Below are 25,701 nucleotides of genomic sequence, written 5' to 3'. Positions count from 1 at the left end.
TTGTTGTGGACACTACAAGTCCAGTCAAATTCCTCCAGCATTTTGGTGTGTGTGTGTGTGTGTGTGTGTTTTTTTTTTCTCGATTTATTGCCTGAGCCACCATTTATCTCTACTCATACCAGTGATTATTTTCCCTTACTATTCATATCTGACATCTCTTCTCCTAACAAACTCTCCATTAAATCCCCTGCCTTCCATTTTGTGCCATTCTTCAAGTTCCCCACATCAAATTCAGATTCAGAAGAGACTACAGCAACAATGCACTTAGCCTTTACAAAGCATTGGCAAGTTTACGGTAGTGCTGATGTTGGCAAGTTAAGATGTTGGATCCCGGCTGAAGCATGCATCCTTGAAATTTTACAGTTAGCCTTGGGAGCACACAAAACAAATATTTTCATAATAATTGCACCAAGGTGTGGAAGTGGCACACGGTCTGCCATGGAATTAACTGGCAGAGGTTGGCCAAGCAAGTTTTAGTTTCAGAGATTATCCAAATTAGCTCCCAATGCTTCTCAGCTCATTGTAGTTTGCTCTGCCAAACTACAAGAAACAAAGATCGGTGCTTGGGGGTTTCAAAGTGCTAAATGCAGATATTGTTACATTCATGACTCTTCATGAAGATTGTAAGACAACAGCTCACTGTAGTAATCACTTCAACTTTAATATTCTCATCTTCATCATTGCCTTCTATTTTTGTGAGAGAACCAATATTTGAATGGTGACTTCAAACATGATTATCCTACCAATAATTATTGAACAAGTAGCTTCGAAGAAAGTCATTTAAGCAAATCCTGACCATGCCAGTGCTTTTGCAAAAATCTATCCAACTAGTCCCATTGCTCTACTTGTTTCCTTTTGGCTTCACAGTTTTGTTCTCAGAATTCAATTTATTTTTTAAACATTAAACTTGAAGTTGATTTACTATGTAGACTATTGTTGAAAAGTGGGGGGAAAAAGGCATCATGGGTAACAAAAGCAGAAGCATTTTTATGAAAATTAACCCTGAATGATGCAGTTCAAGATCGGATTCCAAATGAGCCATTTACACCAAGTTCCCCTCTTTATCCTGCGAGGGTGTTTGAAGAAATGTGTGTGACTAACATTTAAAATACCAGAGATCAACGGTTTTCCCCTTGGGCCTAAAACTGCAAATTTGATGCCAACAATTCATGAACAAGTCATGACATTAGCCCCTTCTCCACTGGCACTTTGTTCTCAGGAATTAACTGGGATAGGGACCAGTGGAAAAAGAAAACTGTCAGCACACTGGCGTCAAATGATGTCATTTTATGCTAGGTATTAACCACCTCGACCGCTACTCATATCCCCAATGTCAGTTGATGCTGGTGAGCTGATAAATCAAGTAGAAAAGGGACGGCAGAAAGTCACCCGTTTCCAGTCGAAGGTAGAACATTCTGATCCCCGGGGAAGAGTTATGCTCTAGTTGAGGATGCCCCAATGGAAACAGCTCAAAGGGCTTCCTATCCCAGGTCACTACAGCCAATTAGCTGAGATGTCAGTGGAAAAGATGCTATTGAGTATCATTTATGGCCTTAAATTCTGGGTGTTTCATTACATTTCTATAGGAGGCACAAACAAAAATGAATGCCAAGGATTTTCAGTGTTACACAATTTATTTTTAGCAGTCTTCCCAATGCTGAATGACATTGTCAAAGTTTATCTGCAAGTGTTGCTTTTCAGGTTGCAATGTGTCCATGTGTCATTAATCTTGTCCATAATGTGAATGAATGTGGCAAGGGTGGGTAGCTCAAACAACCCTTCCAGGTGAAGCAGCGGTTCCTTTGTACTTCTTTCGGTCTAATGACTTTGGAATTCAGCATGCAATCTTCCCTATTTCAGAGACTAATGCAGATTTGGTGATCATTTTGCAGAGGTCCACAAGCATAACCCATTCTATAGGCATGACCTGGAGTGCCATGTTGCCTCACTCTTTCAGTCAGTGGCTTCTGTGTAATGCACAGTGAGGCTCAGTACAATCTTGAAATATGATCAGGATTCGATATTGAATTCTCTCACTTTCATTTTATAGAGAACTGGCTATTTATGTCAATCATAATTTTGACTAATATTTTTTATATTTCCATTTTTTAAAATATATATTCTGGCCTACTCAGCATGTCACAGCCTTACTATCACATCTTTTCTTTCTTCTTTCTTTCTTTGGCTTGGCTTCACGAACAAAGATTTATGGAGGGGTAATGTCCACATCAGCTGCAGGCTCGTTTGTGGCTGACAAGTCCGATGCGGGACAGGCAGACACGGTTGCAGCGGTTGCAAGGGAAAATTGGTTGGTTGGGGTTGGGTGTTGGGTTTTTCTTCCTTTGTCTTTTGTCAGTGAGGTGGGCTCTGCAGTCTTCTTCAAAGGAGGTTGCTGCCCGCCAAACTGTGAGGTGCCAAGATACACGGTTTGAGGCGATATCAGCCCATTGGTGGTGGTCAATGTGGCAGGCACCAAGAGATTTCTTTAGGCAGTTTTGTACCTCTTCTTTGGTGCACCTCTGTCATGGTGGCCAGTGGAGAGCTCGCCATATAACACAATCTTGGGAAGGCGATGGTCCTCCATTCTGGAGACGTGACCTACCCAGCGCATCACATCACAGAGACAAAGAAGCACAAAGTGATTTTATCTCTCAATTGGATCTCACCCAATTGAAGATATGTCCTTTGTTCTATGCCAACCCTAGTCCCACCTTCTCTGTTACCTGAACTAATGTTTCTCATTCCTGCTTCAGATGATGGGTCTCTATTCAGTAATATGAACTGCTTTTCTCTCTTCATTGATGTTACCTGACTGTGGGTAGGTGTGTGTGTGTTTGTGTGTGTGTGTGTGTGACCAGCATTTTATGGTTCATTACACCTTCTCCACTCGACTAAATACTAAATGCTGATAACCAATCTTACTGAAGGGAGCTATCTCTAGACCTTTTCAAACAATGCTTTCATGCATCTGGAGTTTGGATTTTGGCAGAATATTGTACATCAGAGATTGTTAGAATCAATGGGGCACAGAAAGTTCTCTTGGTTCAGTTAACCTACTTTCCGCAACACAATACAGAGTTTTTTTAAACATTGGGTTCAGACAGTTCCTGTCAAATTTGAATTTCTAACCCCAAAAAAAGCAGTCTTGACCATCAGGTCAAGAGACTACTTACACCTTCATTCTTATGGTCAGTTAATCTGATGATACCTCCTTGGCTGTCTGAGGAGAGATCCTCGGTTCGCTGGCCAAAGGAGCAGCAAGCAACACATACCCTCAGCTAGATATTGGGTTTTACCTCCCCTTAAACTTCACCACCATTAACAGCAAACAGATTTTAGAATTCAGTTCAATTTGCAGGAGAAACTTATTGAAAATTTAGATATGATAATTGTTTGGAATTGGCTGCAATAGATAAACCAATAACAAATAACACAAGTAGACAGCTGTACTGGGTGATCCTCCTGTAGCAAATTAATTTCAAAACTTGCTAGAAAAACAATTAGAGCATGCCAAAGAGACCTTGGCAGTAGTTCAGGAGCTCGAGTGGCCAGCTGTACTTCCATTGTCTCATTATTTAAATAGTTAAAGAAGTTCATTAATACAAAGTGAAGTTTAATTCTATTAAGCCACTTCCTCTGGCAGAGAATTACTAAAATATATAAACAGACCCAAATACATACATTTTAAAAAATCATAACAAAGGAAGAAAACAGTCTTTCTGTAAAATTCACCATGTTATCAGTTGGTCTCTGCTTGCAAACACTGAATGCTACAAAGTGGTTTATTTCATTCCTGGTTCCTTTCAAATGGATTTGTAATGCAATATAGTAAACAATCAGGTCAAAAAGCAATTTAACTATTACAAGGATTTCCCCATTTCAATTCCATAGATTAGTTAAATAAATATAGATAATATTGGCAATGGCTTAATTTCTGTTTTTAAATGTTTGGTCTGGGATGATTAACTTCTTCAAAAAGAGCTGATTTAGTAATTGTATCGTAATGTCTTGAGTTAAGATGCCTCATTTAAATGTACTCTAATACAAATCTTGTGTGCTTCCCCTTTCAGCCTCATTTCATTTTGCAATGTCTAGCAGAAATGACCCTAAAGGCTTTAAATCTTGGCACTCCAACTTGCTATTGATTTTTAGTAAGTATAAGTTAAGGAGGAAGTGAAGCAGCTCAGAAATCCAACAATCTCAGGCAGTTTGCCACACCATTAGTAAAAGTTTGCCACCCCATTAGTAAAAGTTTGCCACACATTTCCATCCCTAATTGATCTTAAAGTACACATTTATCAGTCAAGAATCACATGTAGGTGTTTTTTTAAACCACAATGCATGGTTTCATGATCAATATTTATTGGTGATAGATTTTTATTTAAGATTCATTCTTTATGTGCATTTAAATAACTGCTGCAGTGGGACTTGAAGTAATGTCTACAAAACAAATAGGACTTCAAGATGCCAATGGGGCAACTTAACCTTTCTGCTATTTTCATCTCCATCTCTTTAGGCAGTTCCTCAAGATCCAAGGTAACCTATTTCTACTCTGTGAGATCTGAGGAGGCTGATAGGATGAATGAGAGGCTAACTTGAAAGGTGGCTTGCTCCTTCTGCCATTTATACAGGGCTTTGATGAGCTCCCAGTGCATGGTTTTCAATGCTATCCTGAATGCTCTTCTTTGATTTGAGTAATGATGGGTTAAAGATTCCCAAGGGTCAGAGGCTCTGAGCTATTTTTTCCCTCTTTCCACCTGGTAATTTCTTCCTATGACTAGATCTTAGAAAGCAGTACATGTTTTGGGAGCCTATAGTTGGACACACAGGCCATATGGCCTGCTCATCATCACCAACTAAGTACAACAAACATCTAAATACTGGGGTTGGCTAACACCCTAAGAGGGTATACTACAAGAAAGTGAATTTAGAGCTTTAACCTTAAAAAAAGGGGAAAGTACAGGGCAGAAGGAGAACTTGTGAATGAGGTCCTAATTGGATAAGATAAAGTTAGGATGGGAGATGCTTAATTGAAAAAGTAAACAATAACAGAGCAATTGGACTAAAGGTTTGTTTATATTTCTGTAATTTTACATTTCATTAGCTGGAGATAAAACATGATTCCAAAGCAAAGCTTCCCATTTGGTCATGAGGGTTAGGTTAATATTAAGGCTAAAGAACTGAGAGAATTAAAGAAGGTGCAAATCCTGAACGTGTCAGGAGGGGGGTTCCAATTTTCTTTACCTTCTTGAAACTTATGAGCAAGAAACACATACACTCTTTAACAGTTTAAAAAAAGAGCTATAACTGATAAGGAAGGGAACATAAATATTACCACATGTATCACTGTTGAAAACACAAATTTGCTGGCGGAACTCAGCAGGTCTTAGAGTGGCCATAGGAGGCAGATATATCTAACCGATGTTTCAGGTCTGAGCTGTGCATGAATAACTTGCGTTGATTGAATGCTTGTTGCTCCAAACATGCAAGCACAAATGTATGGCAGAAATACTGACCAGCGACAAAATATGCATATTTCTATATTCCGACCTACAGTCTGCTGGCAAAACAGACAAAGCCAGTTCACAGGGAGATCAGGATGTAGCAGGGATGGGAGTGGGAAAACACAGATGCGCTACAGGACTCCTTTGAGTCCATGTACTGGAATTGTTTCAGGGAGGTAGCCACCTAAAATGACCATGTAAGCATCAAGGAGTACACAAGTTTAGTGACTGGCTACATGAGCAAGTGTATTGATGATTTCACCGAGATCAAATGTTTCACAACAAGAGTTTACCAGAATCTATGGTTTGATGTAGAGGTCCAGCCACTCCTCAGAGCTTGTGATGCTGCCTTCGGGACGGGGATCAAGATGGCACTAAGATCAGCCAAGGCTGAACTCTTCCATGCATTCGGGAAGGCAAAGTGTGGGTACGTCCAGAAGATCCATAGACAGCTGCGTGACACTAATGACATGAGGTGCATGTGGCAAGGAATCAAGAGTGCAACATCACAAGACAACCTAAAGAGGATGCCTCCCTTTCGGACAGACTGAAAATCTTCTATGCACTGTTTGATGAGAAGTATAGGCTGATGCTGAAGAAAGCTTGGTATCCCTCTGATGAACAGACCCCCTGCATAGCCGTAGCCAGGGTGAGAGGAATTCTATACAAGATGAACCCGCACAAATAAGCGGGACCACACAACATACCTGATCAGGAACTAAAGGACCACTCTGACCAACTGATGGAGGTCCTTACAGATGACTTCAAAATGTCCATCATCCACATGGGTTTCAAGACAGCCTCGTTAACCCAGTACCAAAGAGGGTGACAGTTACAGGCCTTAATGACTACTGTCCTGTAGAACTGACCTCCACAATTATGAAATGCTTTGAGTTTCTGGTAATTGAATACATCAAAGCACAATTCCAAGAGATGCTGGTCTCTGTCCTGATCCACCTACAATGACACCTTATACACAAGGCTGATATTCATTGACCAGCTCGGTGTTTAATAAGAACATTCCCTAGAGGTTGGTAGAGAAGCTGACCTCGCTGGGACTCAATACTCCTCTCTGTAACTGGATTCTGGACTTCTGAATGGAAAGACCACAGTCTGTCTGGGTTGGCTGCAGAACATCGAGCACCATCACGCTGAACACTGGAGCACATTAGGTCTGTGTGATGAGCCTGCTCTTGTTCATGTTACTGATCCATGAATGCAATAGCAGACCCAGCTCCAACAGAGTCATCAAGTTTGCAGGTGACATAACAGTAGTTGGCCTCAATGTAGACAAGACGAAGGAGATGATTGTGGACTTCAGGTGGACCAGAAATGACCATCTTCAACTACACATTAATAACTTGGTAATGGAGAGAGTAGAGAACACAAAATTCATTGGAGTCCACTTAACAAGTGAACTATCCTGGACACACAACATCTCCTCACTTGTCAGGAAGGCATAAGAACAACTGCACTTCCTGAGAAGGCTGAGGTGGTCATGTTTACTGGCTACCATCTTGTCAAGTTTCTTCAGGAGCTCTACCAACAATGTTCTAGGTGGGCTGCATCACAGTGTGGAATGGTTGCTGTAGGGTAGTGGTCTTCAAAATAGTCGATATCGACCCTCAGATGTCGATGGGACCATCCAGGAGGTCGATAAATGGCAGGGTGTTGAAAGGCAGTCATGGCATGGGGGTCAATTTAAAATAGTGCCTCCCACACTCCCCCCACCCGGTCCAGAACAGCCGCAACCAAACCGACCCCCAAAGTCCAGCATGGGGGGGAGGAGAGGCTTAACTGCCATAAATCTTTGTGTGCCATTGTCACTCCTCCCCCTCATCATACATGCGTCAGCCGGCACTTCGAGCATCGCTGTCACATTTCCCCCTCATCGCGCATGTGCCAGCCGGCTGCTCACATCCTGCAGACCCCGGGAAGCTGCATTTAACAGGTAAGTGTCCTTTCTGCCCCTTAATTTGTTCTCCATTTGGGGATGTAGGGCTTACACCCCAAGGTTGAGAACAAATTAATGTCTGGCTCGAGGTGGTGCCGGACAGAGGACAGAGGGCTCAAAAGCAGAACTGTCTGGCCTAAAACCACATGTCTGGCCATCCTACCACGCGTACTCACCCACTCCCCCCTCCCCCTCCCCCAACCAGCCACCCACCCAATGCTGGGATTCTATGCCTGGAGGTTGATGAGAGACCGCATAGTCCCAGAAGGGGTTGATGATCTAAAAAATTTGGGGACCCCTGCTGTAGAGCATTGAATCAGAGGTCAATCCACAAGACCATAAGAGCAGCAGAAAGGACCCCTGGGTTCTCCCTCCCACCGCCCCCCCCCCCCCCCATCGACATGATCTTGAGGGATTGTAACTTGAGGAGGGCACACAAAATCATCAAAGACCTCTTCCATCCCGCACACAGCATCCTTCAGCTCTTTACGGAAAGAGATGCAGGAGTATCTGAGCTAGAATCACTTTATATATATGTAGATATCTATATATTTTGCATATGTATTGTTTGTATGTCTGTTATGTCAAGTTGTGTTTTTGCACTGAGGATTGGAGTATGTTGTTTTATTGGGTTGTACTTGTTCAATTGGATGATAATTAACTTGAATTCTATTTTGGGAAGAAGTATTGTATAGGTTTACTTCCTAAAGCTACACCAGGTTTGCACAAAGTGTTTGAGGTATTTATTTTAAAGCTACATCAAAAGAGAAGGCAAAGTGTGAACAAACGTACCTTAGCAAACATGGAAAAAGAATGCCTTTCACAATTGCTGCCATGCTTTCTATTGGCATGAATGTCCATCTGGACATCACTGATGCCACTTCATGCCAAATTCTTTGTCATGTATAGGAATGAGCCTTCTGCAGCAGGATCACCAAAGTGGTGTTTTTGAATACAAAGTTTTCTGACTGACCACTGAATGTCACACTCATTTTCTTGGTTTTATTTATATCCTTTATAAAATAGATACAAATTTATAAAATTACAAGAGATGTAGGTAGTCGGATCTTTTTCCCAGGGGAAGAATAACAAATATTAGAGGATGGTGAGAAGGAAAAGTTTACAGGGGATGTGTGGGGAAAATCTATATATTTTTTTAAAACACAGAAAGAGAGCCACTTGCCTGGAAAAGTGTGCCAGTGATAGAAGCAGATACAAAAGTAGCATTAAAGAGGCTTCCAGAGAGACACAAGCTTGCAAGAAATAGAGGGATATGGATCATTTTCTGTGTTCTACACAGACATCATGGACCAAAGGGCCCATTCCCGTGCTGCTCTCTTCCACATTCAATTTCTAGAGAGAGACCATTTTTATTTATCTTTGTACTCAAAGGACAACCATTGCAAAGGCAGGACAAAATCAATTGTGAAGTGATGCCAAATGTGTAGATGTCGTTTTAATGAATCAAATTTTAATAGCACTGCTAATTCCAGACAATTTTACTTGGATGGAGGAATGCAATCAGACCTCAATTCATATTTTGAGATTATCAGAGAAAGGGACTTGATAATTTCTGGCTGCTTCTAACACTGGAAAACAAATATTTTGCTTCTTAAACACTTTTGAGTGTATTATAGGATGTTGTGTTGGTGATCACAAAAAAAATCACCTTAAAATTTTCCTATCACAAATTGTTTTTTAGATATAACCTATTTTTGTGATTTCTTGTCATATTTTGTCTACTTCAAGCACAAAATCATGAAGTACAAAATTCATTTTTTTGCATTTGCACTTGGACTTCTTCCCTGCTAAGCTTGGTGCAGTCAGTGACGAACATGGTTTCCCCAGCACATTGCGTCCATGAAAAAGCAATTATTGAACACTGTCAACAAAAGCATCAGATGCTGAGTACAAATGAAAATCAGCGACCAAACATTTTAGGTCAGTTAGACTAATGCAATGAGTCAGCAGCGTTATGTGATTAAACATGCTAAATTATTGTTCGCAAGAAAAGTTAATTTAGTTTTCTAGTTAATAAAAGCCTTGGTTTGGATGAACAAGCCTTTGATTCTTTCGACGCGCTCTACACCCTCCCACACCTAGTACATTTTGAAACTGGAACACCTGGAGGAAACCCACGCAGACACAGGGAGAACATACGAACAGTGTGGGATTCGAACTCCGGTCCCAATTGCTGGGACATTCACAGCGTTGCGCTAACCATAATAATGTGATGCAATAAATCTGAAATGATCAGTGATCAACTTGAAGATGTCTATCAAAATATCAAAATATCCATTTTTTTCAGGAAGCAATCCTTTTAGGGGGGAAAAAAATGTTGTCCAGTGAAATCTAGGATTTGTTGCTGGCCTTTGCATGATTAAATTAAAAGGAGTAATTTCATAAAAATGTAATTTCTTGAGGGCTATGCTGAGTAAGACGATGAATATCAGTTGTATATTTGATATGGAGCAAATTTTTAGACCAAGAAGTCAGGGAAATAACGTTTCTAAAAATCTACCACCATCCTGTTGGTATTGGAAAGGAGGTTTATGGACCATAGTTCAATTTTGCTGCAAAAGTTCACCTGTGCCATGCAAAGATATTAGGGTGGCACGGTTGGTGTAGTGATTAGGACAATGCCTTTACAACACCAGCAATGGAGACCAGGGTTTGAATCCCATTCTTTCTGTAAGGAGTTTGTATGTTCTCCCTGTATATGTATTGGTTTTCTCTGGGGGCCCTGGTTTTCTTTCATTGTTCAAAATGTACTGGGAGTGTAGGCTAATTGGATGTAAATTAGCCTGTTACCGTGCTGTATATCTAAAAACTTACACTGCTTCCTACACTTAAGAAGTACTTTATAAGGGAATTCATCAAGTCATATAATCCATTCCTCAGTCCCTGTATTCTCACAAAACACCTTATGAGTTATTAAGGTGTTTGGCTCATTATTAAAAGCAATTGTGAGAAATCGTATGAATCAAATATGAATACAACATGAATTAATCCAACACCATTTATTTTCTTTATATTTTCCTGTACGTTTACTTAAGGAAAACATTGATTCCTGCTGGAAGAATGTACAGAGTGCTAGAGATTCATCACTGTGCTGTCCAAGTGCAAGACTGTCATATGTGAGGACTGGCAGTGAATTAAGGCAGACTAATTGAGTATGGGGTAAACAGCTGGCTCTGATCTTGCTCTCACTCAAAATACGAATAGGGAACATTCCATATCGCAATAATCAGGAGTGGAATCCAGTCTGAGTTTGGTAACAACAGATTTTAGACTTTGACCCATTGGAATGATCTCGTTCTTTTTAGTTTTTATGCAATTCAGTGGTTACTGGAGCAGAATACAAACCAAAATTCATACTTGTGGGCGCATGCTTGTGCCCCCCCCCCCCCCACCTCCTCAACACCAACCACCTCCAATGAACCACTCAGCAAGTGCTGGAAACAAAAAACATTTCCTATTGAGAGAAATAGTCTGGAAAAAGAAATATCATTTATATTTAAGAAACAACTACCTTTAATAAATAGCTTTGATATAGCCTCTATATTGCATCCATTAAAATTGAATTCAGTTTGGCACCAAGTGTTTGGAGGGTGTTCCTGAGCACCCAGGAGTTCTGCCACATATATAATCATCAGGCCATCTGTACTGATGCCCAAAAAAGAGGTATAATCACCATTTTGGCAACAAATCTGCCATGACAAATTTGTTTTTAACATTGTTCAAGTCAATCAAAGATGGGCAGGTTCCCAGGATAGATGACCTATGTTCAGTTTTATTCCTAACCTTCCAAAATGGGAAGATAAGTGAATAAATGGCAGTTTTGTTCCTATATGGTAATAACTTGGTCACTAATTTTTTTGGCAGGCACTTAATTTTAATATTTATTGTGAACATATTAATGCCATATATCAATGCCCAGCATTTAGTATCCAAGATAATAGCTGTAAAGAACATCCATTTGAATGACTGTTCCAATATTGCTGTCAGAATAAAGTACCTTAAAGGTCAGGATAAAGACAGCGTAATGTGTCTTTTATTATTATCCTATTACTAAAACTTTTAAAAGTTGGTTTAGGATGATCTAATGCATAATAATGACAAATGCAAGTTTCAGTTATTTGTCACTTACCTTCTTGCACTTCTTAAAAGCATAACTTTTTAATGAAGGGATTGTGGAGCTGGCCACAGCCAAGAAAGACACAGCCACCACGTTGAATGTCATTAACGACTGTTTTATTCAAATTCAGTGCATGCCCCTTTAAGGGCAGCGTAAGCTCAGTTACCGTGTGCATTGTAATGTCATAATCGCTGCCCACGGCGCGCGCTGGGCAGGAGACTTGAGGCAGGAAGAAACCCTGATGGCGCCATCTTCCCAAGGCTGCCCCGCCACGTGGCATTACATGCAGGGCTGATTCACCATACACCCCCCCCCCAGAACCAGCTACGTGTCTCGCCGGTTGGGCAGGCAGCCCCGGTGTTAGGGCATGGCCATCTGCACTGGCCTTGATAGGTCCAAGTGCACCGCCTTCAAAGGGTCGACGGTGAAAAATTCATCTTTACCCGCTATGTCCAAAGTGAAAGTCCTGCCAGACCACTAGCGGACTTTTTATGGACCCTCAAACGGGTATTGCAAAGGTACCGTATGTGGTCCGTGCCGAAAGAGTACAATTTCCGCCGAGTCCAGCTCTTTAGGACGATGTGTCAGCTGGACGCCATGATGCGAGGGAGGCGGGGGGGGGGGGGGGGTGGGGGAGCTAGCGAGGATAGCTTCTTACAGAGATCCATCAAAAAAATGTTCACGTGCTTGGACATATTGTTGGGCTCCGGGCCAAAGAGCTCACCGGGCAGCGAGAGCAGCATGGTGTAGACCAGTTCCACAGAAGATGCCCGTAGGTCCTCCTTGAGTGCTGTTCTGATGCCGAGGAGGACCCAGAGCAGTTTATCTGCCCAGCCTGAGGTGAGCCATGAGGGTGGATTTCAGATGACGATGAAACCTCTCCACCAAACCATTTGCTTACAGGTAATAGGCTGTGGTGTGGTGGAGTTTAACCACCAGAAGGTTCACCAGCTGAGCCCAGAGGGCGGAGGTGAACTGGGCACCTCTGTCACTGGTGATGTGCACTGGGACTCCAAACCTAGTGATCCAATGGCTGAATAGATTCCTGGCACACGTATCTGTGGAAGCCTCTTTGATAGGCACGGCCTCCGGCCATCTCATGGTCCGATCGACTATTGTGAGAAGGTAGCGTGCTTTCCTGGACACCTGCAGGGGTCCTATGACATCAACGAGGTAGTGCTGAAATCTCCGCACTGCTGGGTCAAATTGCTGAATTGAGGCTTGCGTATGCCAGTGGACCTTAGAGGCCTGGCACCTGGTGCAGTTCCTCACCATATCGGCACCTCATTTTTGAGCCCGTGCGACAAAAAACCACTCTGGCACATTTGCACCGAAGTCTTCACCAAGGGGTGGGCTAGGTCATGTTCTAAGCTGAAAACCCTCGACCTCCACTGTGGTGGGACTACCGGGTGCAGCGAGCCGGTGGAGACATCACAGAGCAGTGTGTCTGGGCTGTTGCTCAAGGCCAGAGATGGTGGTCTGGAAAGCCTGCATCTCTGCGTCCTGCTTCTGGGCCTGTGCCAATTGTGTGTAGCTGGGGGAGAGAGTGGTGATCGCCGGATGAGAGAGCGCATCCGCCACGATGTTGTCTTTACCTGCGCTGTGCTGGATGTCGGTGGTGAACTCCAACATGTAGGAGAGGTGGCTTGCTAACAAGCTGACCACGGATCTTTGGCCATCATGAGTGACTGTGTGAGGGGCTTGTGGTCCGTGAACACGATGAAGGGCCTCCCCTCCAGAAAGTATCAAAAGTGCTGGATGGCCAGGTACAGTGCCAGGACCTCCCAGTCGAAAGCGCTGTACTTGAGCTCTGGCAGGCGCAGCTGTTTGCTAAAGAAGGCCAGCAGGTGCCACTGTCTGTTGAGCCACTGCTCGAGTATGGCCCCTACCGCCGTGGCTGAGGTGTCCACCGAGAGTGCCATGTGTGCCTCCGGGCATGGGTGCACCAATAGAGTTGTGTTGGCAAGGCTCTCCTTTGTTGTGGCAAAAGCGGTCTCTGGCTCCTCCGACCAGGTCAGGACTTTCTCCTTAGCGGTAAACAACGCGAACAGCGGCGGCGCCGGGGATGAATTGATGGTAAAAATTCACCATCCACATGAACTCCAGCAGGCCCTTGAGGGTGGTTGGCTTGGGGAACCGCTGAATGTCTGCGATCTTCTCTGGTGTCGGGGCAGCACCTGGTGCTGAGATGGTGTACATCAGGAACTGCAGTGTCTGCTTGCTGAACTGGCACTTGGCCACGTTGACCGTGAGGCCAAACTCTGCCAGTCGGGCAAACAGGGTATGGAGGTGGGCCTTGTGTTCTTCTCGGTTGCAGCTGGCAATAAGGATATCATCCAGGTAGGTAAACACAAAGTCCAAGTCCCTACCCACTGTGTCCACGAGGCGCTGAAAAGTCTGGGCCATGTTCTTGAGCCCGAAAGGCATACGCAGGAATTCAAAGAGGCCAAAGTGGGTGATGATCACTGTCTTGCCGATGTCCTTGGGGTGGACCAGGATCTGATGATACCACCACACCAGATCAACCTTGGAGAAGACTTGCGTGCCATGGAGATTGGCCAAGAAGTCTTGAATGTGGGGCACCGGGTACCTGTTCATTGTGGTCGCGTCATTCACCACAGGGTCTCCAGTCCCCGGAGGATTTGAGGACCATGCGGAGAGGGGATGCCCAGGCATTGTCCGAGCGACAGACGATCCCCAACTCCTGCAGACAGAAAAACTCCTCCTTTGCCAGCTGCAGCTTCTCAGGCAGAAGTCGGCTGTGCTTGGCGTGCAGTGGGAAGCCCTGCGTGGAGATATGGTGGTATACCCTGTGTTGGGGTAAGGTGGTGCTGAATTATGGGGAAATCACGGAGTATGCTCGAATAGTCATCCCTGGAAGTGGCGATGGCAGCGATCTCAGGCTTGCAGGCGTGCATGGCATCCAGACGCACCGAATGGAAGGTGCGAGCATTGACCAGCCTCTTGCCCTTCATGTCAACCAACAGTCCATGTGCACTCAGGAAGTCGTCCCCCAACAACGCAGTACCCACTGAGGCTAACACTAACTTCCAGTGGAATTTCTCTTTCCCAATCTGAATCTGCGCTCTGCGGATAGGTACCGAAGGTCTTGATGGCTGAACCGCTGTCTGCCCACAGGGTGGGACCATGAAATCGGGTGCGTGTCTCGAGGGTAGTGGGCAGCAGGAAGCTCAGTTCCACTCCTGTGTCCTCCAGGAAATGCCAGCCGGTGGACTTGTCGGTAACGTGAAGGAGGTGTTCACATGGCCAGCCATCGCAGCCATCAACGGCGGCCGGCCGGGTCATTTCCCTGGTAGTCACATGGTTGTCAGCATTTATGAGCTTGCGGTCTCCAGTGCAGATGGTAAAAGCACCAGGTGGAATGGTGCTCCTCCGGCTTGTGCTTGGGGCAGTATTGCGCCCAGCTGGCTCTTGGTCATGCAACCTGACTGAGGGCTGCTTTATTCTCCCTCTTGGTGCGCCAGAAGGTGTCCGCTCAGGCTGCGACTCGGCGTAGATCCGTGAAGTCCTCATCCGCCAGGAGTAGTTGGATGTAGTTCCTCGGGCATCTGCTTGAGTAAGATCTGATGGAAGAGGAAACAAGGTTTGTGATCCTCCGCCAGTGCCAGCATCTTGTCCATTAGGACCGATGGTGTGTGGTCCCCAAGCCCGTCGAGGTGCAGGAGCCTGAAGGCACGCTGCAGAGGGGAGAGCCCGAAAGTGCCAAGGAGCAGGTTCTTGAGGGCAGGATATTTACCCTCGGCCAGCGGGTTGTGTATCAGATCATCCATCCTGGCTGCCATTTCTTCGTCCAGCATGCTCACGACATGGTAGAACATCGTGGCATCTGCTGAAATGTTCCTCAGTTGAAACTGCACCTCCGCTTGCCTGAACCACATATGCGGGCGATGGGTCCAGAAGGGGGGCAGTTTGATGGCAATGTCATTGATCTCTGCCGGATCAATGTTCTTGAGACCAGAGAGGCGTCTGGGCTAAACGGGGTCACCAATGTGGAGCTGGCCACAGCCAAGAAAGACACAGCCACCACGTTGAATGTCGTTAACGACTGTTTTATTCAAATTCAGTGCATGCCCCTTTAAGGGCAGCATAAGCTCAGTCACCGTGTGCATTGTAATGTCATAATTGCTGCCCCAGGCAACTGCTGGGCAGACGATGCAGGGAGAAACCCTGAAGGTGCCATCTTTCCAAGGCTGCCCCACCACGTGGCATTACACGCGGGGCCAGTTCGCCATGAGAGAGTGCACCGCCACAGGATAATGAAAGGGAGTGACAATTCAGTCAAAATAGTGTGTTTCAAGGTCTTAAAAGAGAGCACAGGTGGAGTGTCAGAGCAATGGATGGAAATATCAGAACAAAAAAGTTTGGCAGTCACCAATAGTTGAATAGTCACCAATAGTTTGACATGAATCAATGGCATAATGAGTGTTTACCTTCTCAAGGTCAAAACAATGAGTTGGGTCATGGAACGAGGTGGGGAAAAGTCATGAAGGGATCTGAACATAAGAAAGAAAATTTCAAATCTGAGCAGAATTGAATTTATCAAGAAGTTAAGCATCTGAACAGCTCAGTAACTGATGGGTTGACTTTAGAGACTGACAGGCCACAGATACCAATTGGACTTGTCAGACTTGTCAATGGTAAATTGCTTTTGGAGTAAGACTAGTGGACCAGAAATCTTTCCCAACCTTCCTCCAAACCTGGATCACCCACCTGCTCTCTGATGTTAACTCTCCTCATTTCTAACGAAATGATGATGCCTATATTTCATTGTCTAATTCACAGAGAATCTCTGAATTACATAGCCACTTACCCACACTTCCTCCTTCTAATCTTTAACTATTGTCCAACCTTGTTGCTGCCTCCAATACTTGATTTTACATCTTTATCTCACCTACTCTTTCGCTGGATTTTGGTCCTGCACCTCCACCTCCCTCACTCGCTGACTAATCTCTGACAGAAATTGAAAAACAACATGGGTTCAGGTCTACACCAGCAAGGAGGCTTGGCAATGGGAGCAGGGGTCATGTCACATGGTGCTTTGGGCTAAGAGGACGAAGCGCTGTTACAGCACCAGTGATCAGGACCTGGGTTCGAATCCCGCAATGGCTGTAAGCAGCTTGTACATTCTCCCCATTTTTGTGTAGGTTTCTTCCGGGGACTTTGGTTTCCTACCGCTGTTCAAAACATACCATGGGTTGTAGGTTAATTGGATGTAATTGGGCAGCACAGACTCGTGGACTGAAAGGGCCTGTTACCATACGGTAAGTCGAAATTTAAAAAAAATTAACCTTCAATTTCAGAGTTCATCGGAATTATCAACTCTTTGGTATATGAAGAATAGCAGTATTATTTTGGTGGGAAATCTGTCAATTATTCTTCTGACATCTACCATGTATACTTATCATACATGCTATCGATGTTTGCATTAGTTAATATGTGGTGCAGTATTTTCAAAGTAGCAAATAAAAAACATATGCAACATTAAAATACACACATAACCTGTTACAAATTCAAAGCATGGAACATTTATGAATTTTATTTTCATGAATGTGGCAAGTTGTATAATTGAGGAACTTATAAACGATAAAACAAGTTGAAGGTTTGTTAGCGAAAATGTATTTTCTTTGGTGCAGAAATCCAAAACAAGGAAACCATAGTCCAGGGAGTGAAACCCGCTTTCACACAAAGCTTAGAACTCACATCCCTCAAAATTCGTGGATATTTTCAAAAATGAAAATGATTGCTTCAAGTTCAATATGTGTTTTCAGGCATGTGATCGCAGGCAATCACAATATATCGATGTGAATCCATCACTATGCAAATGATTAGTAAGAAAGGCTCAAGGCCTGAAAAGTCTGCTCCTGTTCTTGTATTCCAATATAAGGTTGAGCAAATATCTGTTCGATCTACAGCTCCAAAATAGAAATTATTTATTGAGTAGTAGGCCAAAAACTATATGTAAGTCAAATAACGATCAGAATTTCTTAAAAAACAATGATTTCAATAAGGCAATAATTGGACATGCTTACACATGACATGAAATGAACACAATGGATCATGAAATTATAAATCTGTGCCTTCAGTGAGCATTCGTCTTTATGTGGCTATAAAACAAGTTTCTAGGTGAATAAGCTACACATCTGTTTTCTGTATATGCACACAGTTTAAGCAACAAATACAATTTACACTCATATTTGACAAAGTTCTGGTACATTGTAGGACTCGTTCGACGCAATTTCAATTACCTCATTTATGAAGATCCAGTGACTATCAACAGCTGCCAAATTGGTATCAACAGCCTGCAAATGGGAAGCAATAATTCATAGGTTACACAACTTTTTCAAGAAATTATCAGGCTTAATTTTTCCACTTTATCACATGTTTCAAATACAAACTAAAGGAATTTATTTTAAGTTACAAATTCATCAAGAAAATAATGACTATGTCTTATTGGAAGGCTTTAATTTCTTCTCCCCCCCCCCCCCATTCTGTTCTTATTTTTAATTGGCTTCAAGCAATTCAGTTTGTTCTGGCATATGAGTGGTATCAAAGATCAGTGCATCACCTTTTAAAATATACTTTGTGATTAACGGATCACAAACAACACTATTTACTTTTGGCAAGCAGTGAAGTACAAAGTTCACCTAATAATAACATCAAATTAATCAGCATGTTTAACAATATATTTTACAGTATTATATTAAGCATATTCCATTGACAATGTGAACTTATAGCAGTTATGCCTCTTTTAGCAGCTTTATGGACAGAATGATTTTCCAATAACTACATATGAAAATATAAATATAAGAATCACTTTTAAATCACATCTAATTATTTAAATGTAAATATACAAGAAAATATCTCATTTGCTTCCAAGTACACAATGATTACAAAGAGTTCAATATTTTTGTAATGTTTAGAAATGAACTCGTTATACAAAACCTAGAGTCTGGATTATTTCCTGCAAATGTATAAAATAATTAAGCCAATACTGTAAAGTACAGCTGGATCTCAAGCCTACAGTTAAAACATTTTACATTCAAGCGAATTTACAGTCCAGAAGGCAACTATTTGCTTCATTGCCTCTTTGCTGACTGCTGCAAACCTTATCCTTTTGTTTTGGCAAACCTAATCCTTTTGTTTTTTATCCTCTCTGCAATCAGTCTTCATCTGCTTCAAACAGTTATCCAATTTTCACTTTGAAGATTCAATGGTTTGTCTTAATCATTCCCTGTGGCAAAGTTTTTCTTGTTCCCAGAATTTTCTAGATAAATATATTTATTCTAATCTCCTTCTTCACCCTTAATAAAGGCAACATTAAAATTTATGATCAATCAAAACTTGCATCACTTCAAAACAAACCTATCAAAGTTACTCTATCAGCTTTGAGAGGAAATATTCTTCACATCACAATGTTTTCTTCATTTCCATGTATTGTCATTCAGAACATCACCTTAGGAATCTAAAACCCATGTCATTCAAGATCTTTAGTGCTCTATTTGTAATAAGGTGGTTAAAAATGCACAGACCCATCTACAATCATCAAATCATTCCCAGGAAGACCAAACTTTCTAAAGCAATGATGGAGTGGGATTTCTGTGAACTTATTTTTTTTCTCTTCAAACTTCCTTCCCACACCTGTTACCTCATTTTCCATGACCAACCTTCACAACTGATCTCCCACCCAGCACCCAAATATCACCTCCTTCCTGAGGTTCTGGCCTTGATCCTCATACATTACCGACAGTTATGGCCAAGGGACCTTGAAGAAGGGTTCAGGCCCAAATTGTCGGTAATATACCTTTACCTCCTATGGATGCTGTGAGACCTATTGAGTTCCTCCAGCATTTGTGTTTCACTACAATTAAAGCATCTGGAGACTTTCCTGTTTCACTTGATCCTCCTATGGTCTTAGTTCTCTAACAACCTCATTTCAGAGAGGCTATAGAATCCAGAAAGTACACCGTACTATGTTTCCTGGTACAATGATATGGATGGCAATCCATATGAATAAAGAAAACATTGCAATGTGAGGGATATTTCATCTCAAAGCTAATCGAGAAACTTTTAACATTTATTTTTAAAATCAATTCCAATTCCTCCTTAGGCAATGATCCTTCAAGCCCTTGGTGGAGGCCCCAACCTACAGCCAATTCCCTGATCATTGCTCCTGACCCTAGATCTGATCCTTGCAAAAGTAAATTCCTGGCTTAAGCCCCAGACCCTAAGACCCAGTTCCTATCCCTGGCCTTAACAACCTGATCTCTGGCCCTACTCTCATGTACTGAGTGCTGACCCTAACTCCTCTTATCCTGAGCTTTGTCTCAATTTCAGGTGACACAATTTCAATAATGAACATCTGAAACTGAAATGTACTTTGGCATGCCTTAATGAAAACTAGCTTCCCTTAATAATTCTTTATTGGAGAGACTTTGAAGATTCCAAAGGTCGGGTTCTGAATTTTACTAATGTGTTTGCATCTGTATGTCATAGAGCAATCTAGCCCACTGAATATGCCTTCATAGTTTTGTGTACACCACATGAGCATGGCTATGAATCAAAAGGAATTCCATTCCCTTCACATGCAAAGAATACTGAAGCACAAAAAATACATCTTGCAGACAAATGCCTGTTATCCTGGCAATAAACACAATTTACCCAAAGCCACCGAATGAGTGACAAAGGAGTGACATTCCTCACGGTTCCACTTCAGAACTCATGGAGTGAAATGCAGTGACAAGGTAGAATGCAGAGCATTCAACTGGTTTCCCCCCCCCCCCCCCCCCCGTTAGCCCTTTCATTGGCTGTGCCTCTCTGAAGTAACAGGGCAATATTCAGGTGAAAAGGTATCAAGCTGTTTAGGCTTATGATGCATAAGTTGAACATTTTGAGGGAATTTCCCTTTACGTTGGCGATGGGAAAGAAGTTGATGAGCAAGAATGTGGAAAGTATTGAAGAAGATGAAAGTAGACGTTAAGTGGAGGAGCATGAAAAGAAAGGTGACCATTTCCCAGCATTGGATGATGAAATAATAAACACAGCTAATTTATTTTTTAATTTAGAACGTGGTGTAAGCCGACTTCAGTCATTTCAACCCATGCTGCCCAATTATACCCAAATTAACCTACAACCCTGTATGTTTTAGAGTGTGGGAAGAAACCAGAGCACATGGGGAAAACCCACACAGGCAAAGGAAGAACATACACGCTCCTTACAGAGAGTGCCAAATTCGAATGTAGATCCCTGGCTCTGTAATAGTGTCACATTAACTACTACACGAACCATGCTGCCCATTTAGGATGTTCATCTGCATCCCAAATTTCTGATCATTCCTCCACCACTGATTGTCACATTGAATAAAATCTACAATAAATTTCATATTTCAATCTAAATTTATAAATTTATTTCAGGAAAATACAAACAAAATTAAATGACTCATTCTTAATGTGGTTTTGTCTGTTCATGTGTTCCTATAAAAGGTGATTCCTTGGTTGCTGAGAAGTGAAAATATGCAGACCTTCGATCAAGGGAAGATCAAATGGTTAACCGCAGGAGGTGCGACACTTATCCTTTCATTTTTGCTCTTTCCACACCCAGAGACCCAAATAGTTTTTTTTTACTGATGAGTAGTGATTCCCTTGCAGTTCTTCCAATCTAGTGTTCTGCACTGGTTCATCAAAATGTGGTTTCCTCTTCAAAGGAGAAACAGAAGATCGAAAGAGTGATCACTTTGCGAAGTACCTGCACTCAGGCAAGAGATGGCACTGGCTTCCAGTTGATAGCCACTTTAATTCACCACCCCACTCCCACTCTACCCTCTCTGCCTGTGTCCTACAGAATTATTAAAACAAACTTTCACTTTCCATCAGTGTCATCAAGCACGCAGATGACACATCAGTAGTTGACCTCAACACCAACAATGAGTCACAGTACAAAGAGGTGAAAAATCTCATGATAAAGGTGTGAGAGCAAAAACCTGAATCTTAATGTGGACAAGGCAAAGAAGATGATCGTGGACTTCAGAAGAACCAGGAATGGCCACCCTCAACTACACATCAACAATTCTGTTGTCGAGAGAGTACAGAGCACCGAGTTCCTTGGTGTTCACTTAACTAGTGAACTACCATGGACACTCAACATCTCCTCACTTGCTAGGAAGGTGCAACAGCAATTGTACTTTCTGAGAAGAATGGGTACCAAGGCTACCAGCCACCATTATGTCAACCTTCTACTGGAAGAGCATCCTGCTGGTTGCATCACTGTGTGGTAAAGTTGCTGCAGAGAAATGGATTGGAGGTTATCCCACAGGACCATAAGAATGGCAGAGAGCATCAGTGCAGTCTCCCCCCCACCCCCCCCCCCAATCAACATGATCTATCAGGATTATTGTCTGAAGGGGGCACATAAAATCATTGAGGACCATTTCCACCCTGCAAATGGCATGTTTCAGCTGCTCCCGTTAGTAGTTATCAGAGCCACCACCACCAGATGCGGAAGAGCTTCTTCCCTCGGGCAATGAGAATGCTGAACTACCAAAGGAACTGCTCACACTAACCATCTAGATTCTAGACTCTCATATTAATGAAACAAATATTTCTTCATTTGAATAGATGAAATACTTGTCCTGCATATGTATGTCTGCATGCTTTGCACCGAGGACTGGAGAACGATGTTTTGTTGGGTTATGACAATAAACTTGACTTCTTGACAGGTAATGGCTCGCAAAACACAATACTGAACTCGTTCTTTATTTCTCTTTGCTTCAGAACAGGCAACCTTTTTGCCTGTCCTCTTTATTGTGATACAATTTATTTTCTTTTTGTTTGTATAGTCTTTCTCTCTGGACCTGACCCACAGCAAGACATTATACAAAGAAGCTTCATTCATCAGAACCCAGAAATGGTCCTTCCACAGTAATTGATTAACATGTTTTGTGCTTCGAGCAATTTTTTTTATCTTTCCCCTTCGCACTGATAGCCTCAGTTATACCAATGAGCATGGCCTCTCTGCTAAGTACCTTTCATGTGGCTAATACCACATCTGCTTTTAGAAAACACAGTCATATTTGTTCCCTTGTGCTCAATGTTGGTAGTTGCTTTTGTAAAAGGAAACATGTCAAGGAATGCCCTGCAGAATGAGTGTGGAAGTTGTGAGTTCCAATTGTTAACTTCACAAAAGTGCAAAGCATTGAAGGGAACAGTATAGTTTATGAATTGCTAGGTCTCCCACCTCTCATGAAAACAGCCAACATCATTTGACTATCTTTGGGTGCCCATCAGCCTGATACTTAGAATAGTACCAAACATACATTCCACTCATTGCACCTGTCAGACAGCTGACTGTTCAAATCTATGTTATCATGGCAAATGGAGAGTGAAGGTTTCAGGCTACATCAACAACTTATTGCAAGAATTTTTGTTTTAGAAATTTCATATCACGAAAGCAATATCACATACTCAGCACTTTGCTTTGTTGGGGCACAACACTTCAATAAATTTACTTTTCATTTCTCAAAACCAAATAAACAACTTCCACATAATGCAAATGTGTTTGATGCACAATATCTAGTCGAACAGATATTCTTCCTTATAATTTTCCCCACATATTGGCACTTCAACAATTTATTTTCTGTATAATAATTGAAAAGCAATCACCTTCAAATCAACTCGCTTGTGGCAATCCCACTGTCACACTGGTACTATCAACATCAAATGTGACCGTCTGCACAGTGCTGTACCCAAGAAAAAAAAAATCAAGTGGTCACTAAAGATAATAAATGGACAAATTTTTTTTTTTGCAATAGTAATGATGTGAATTTCTCTGGTAGATCACAGATCACAGAGGGGAAGAGCTTTTCATCCTCTGGGTAATGGATTTCTCCTGTAAGAACAAGTAACGGAAGGGATTCAGAAAGGGAAAATAAATGGGATTGAGGATTTATCTCAGGAAGCTGACAAGAGAGGAAATAGGCCCCTAATGTCCTTTAAAGTGCATGATTCTTTACCACTTTTCTGCTGGACTATGGTGAGATTAGTGTTATCTACTTCAGAAAAACAGCCTGTCAAATGGGCAGCTCTGTTACATTTCATCAGTCTTTATATTTTGCTTTTTGGTACTGGTTGAGTTATGGTTAATTAAGCCTGAAAAATTTGTCTTCCTCTCTGTCAAAAGTTTAAAGGTTTGCTTCAGTAATTGATCTTCCTGCAGTAAGATGCAAAATATTTTACTCTCAAATGACACACATCTCCAATATTTGCCTTTTGAAAAGCTAGGCAAGGTATTACACATTTTTTTGCTTTATAAAATCTCAAGATTGAATACTGTTTTAAACATGATTTTTTTCATTTTTAAAAAACTTCTGCTTATATTCCTGTAAGTCATGATTATTCAGAATTGAATACAATAAATATTTTATTCATTAAAATGGTAAACATGTAAAATGAAAGTTATATTGTTGGGTGGACTTTACTTCATTAATAGCCCCAAATCGTGAAAGAGCAAAATCTAAACAGTGCCAATTGCATCACACAATTAGAAAATGATCAGAATTTCAATTTTCCATCATGAAGGTTACAACTTAAACATTCCATGCTTTTTTTACAGACAGAAATGGTTGTTCCATTCTTATTATTCTTATGGACTCTGTTCTTTTTCAGCTTGGAATAATCAATTAAAATTCACATTTTGAAATCTTCTTACATAGAAACCCTCAAGAAAGTTGTTGACTGTTTAAAGCCAAATCTCATAAATTTATTGACAGTACAGTTAATGATAAAGAATCATTACTACAAATTTTGTACCATGTTTTAATCACTTGCATTGATATTTTTCTTCTTGGCTGAAGCAGATTTCAAAGAAATGTAAAAAAAAAATCCACTGATTAAAGAGATAGTTAAGATAGTGAGTTGTTAAATTGACCAGTCCAAATGTTTTAATGCCTACATTTGGTCAATTACCTTCAATATTTGTCCTATTTGAACAACAGGCTGACATAGCTCAATGTGTAAAATGACATCAGAAAAAGACAATGGAAATTATTTTGCCCTATGTTGATTTTATTAAGATTTACTAGTGTGTACCTCTGTACAAGGTACAAGGTACAAGGTACAAGGACTGCCTAAAGAAATCTCTTGGTGCCTGCCACATTGACCACTGCCAGTGGGCTGATATCGCCTCCAACCGTGCATCTTGGCGCCTCACAGTTCGGCGGGCAGCAACCTCCTTTGAAGAAGACTGCAGAGCCCACCTCACTAACAAAAGACAAAGGAGGAAAAACCCAACACCCAACCCCAACCAACCAATTTTCCTTTGCAACCGCTGATGCCTGCCTGCCTGTCCCGCATCGGACTTGTCAGTCACCAATGAGCCTGCAGCAGACGTGGACATACCCCTCCATAAATCTTCGTCCGCGAAGCCAAGCCAAAGAAAGAAAGAACTAGTGTGTGCTCCTTGAGATTTGCTGCACTTTTGTTAAGAAATCAGTAATATATTTTTCATGACTTATGCACTTCATTATTGTAAATGTTAATTAATTGAATGTGAAATAAACAAAAGCATGTGCAATTTACTCATTCAGTACAAATTAATCCTACATAATACTAAAATACAATCAAAATTATTGCCAAACATACAAAAGACCTTGGATTAATCAGCAAGTGAGATTCTAGCTTCACTAAATAAAATGTATCATCTTCTAATCGTTAAATTGGATGGGTTTTTACATTGGAATGGCACCTCATTAATAAAACAAATGCTAATTTATTCTTCATTGACAGATGACTATGCCCATATTTTGGCTGCCTCGAACTGACACGTACCCTGTTTCAATTTCTATGCTTCACTTTTGATGTGCAGCTATGCAATTTAAGGTCATTTCCGTAAGCCCATCAGGATTCCACAATGTACCAGGTAATCATATTTTTAAATTAGTTAGTGAATAGCAGTGCTGTCACAGAGTGGTAATGGGGAAACAGTGTTGAGATTTTACTGAAGACAAATTATATTTTGTACATAGGTGTATGTGGCACAAATGGTTGCATATTAAAATTTCCCTCTCTTCACCAACCATGCATTTCTCATTGAGT

At 41.8% G+C, this 25,701-nt stretch overlaps 1 protein-coding gene and 1 long non-coding RNA gene across 8 annotated transcripts in view; one reads left to right on the top strand and one right to left on the bottom strand.

Moving 5' to 3' along the window:
• Positions 1–25,701, bottom strand: part of LOC138743380 (glutamate receptor ionotropic, delta-2-like) — a 338,391-nt gene that overhangs the window by 117,358 nt on the left and 195,332 nt on the right. For all 6 annotated transcript variants that reach the window (XM_069898672.1, XM_069898668.1, XM_069898669.1 and 3 more), the window contains one exon: positions 17,863–17,916. In XM_069898672.1, coding sequence (XP_069754773.1) covers positions 17,863–17,916 — 54 coding nt within the window. The remainder of the gene's footprint in view (positions 1–17,862; positions 17,917–25,701) is intronic.
• Positions 15,781–25,701, top strand: part of LOC138743382 (uncharacterized) — a 33,379-nt gene continuing 23,458 nt past the window's right edge. Inside the window, exons 1-4 of one of the 2 annotated variants that reach the window (XR_011344848.1) lie at positions 15,781–16,254; positions 16,762–16,878; positions 21,097–21,172; positions 25,393–25,525. This is a non-coding gene — a long non-coding RNA (uncharacterized lncRNA). The remainder of the gene's footprint in view (positions 16,255–16,761; positions 16,879–21,096; positions 21,173–25,392; positions 25,526–25,701) is intronic. The other variant, XR_011344849.1, reaches the window with a different exon arrangement.

This window comes from Narcine bancroftii, chromosome 9, assembly GCF_036971445.1.
Source record: "Narcine bancroftii isolate sNarBan1 chromosome 9, sNarBan1.hap1, whole genome shotgun sequence".
Classification (NCBI taxonomy): Eukaryota; Metazoa; Chordata; class Chondrichthyes; order Torpediniformes; family Narcinidae; genus Narcine; species Narcine bancroftii.
Note: the sequence above shows the minus strand (reverse complement) of the source record. Positions and strands in the feature narration are given on the sequence as shown.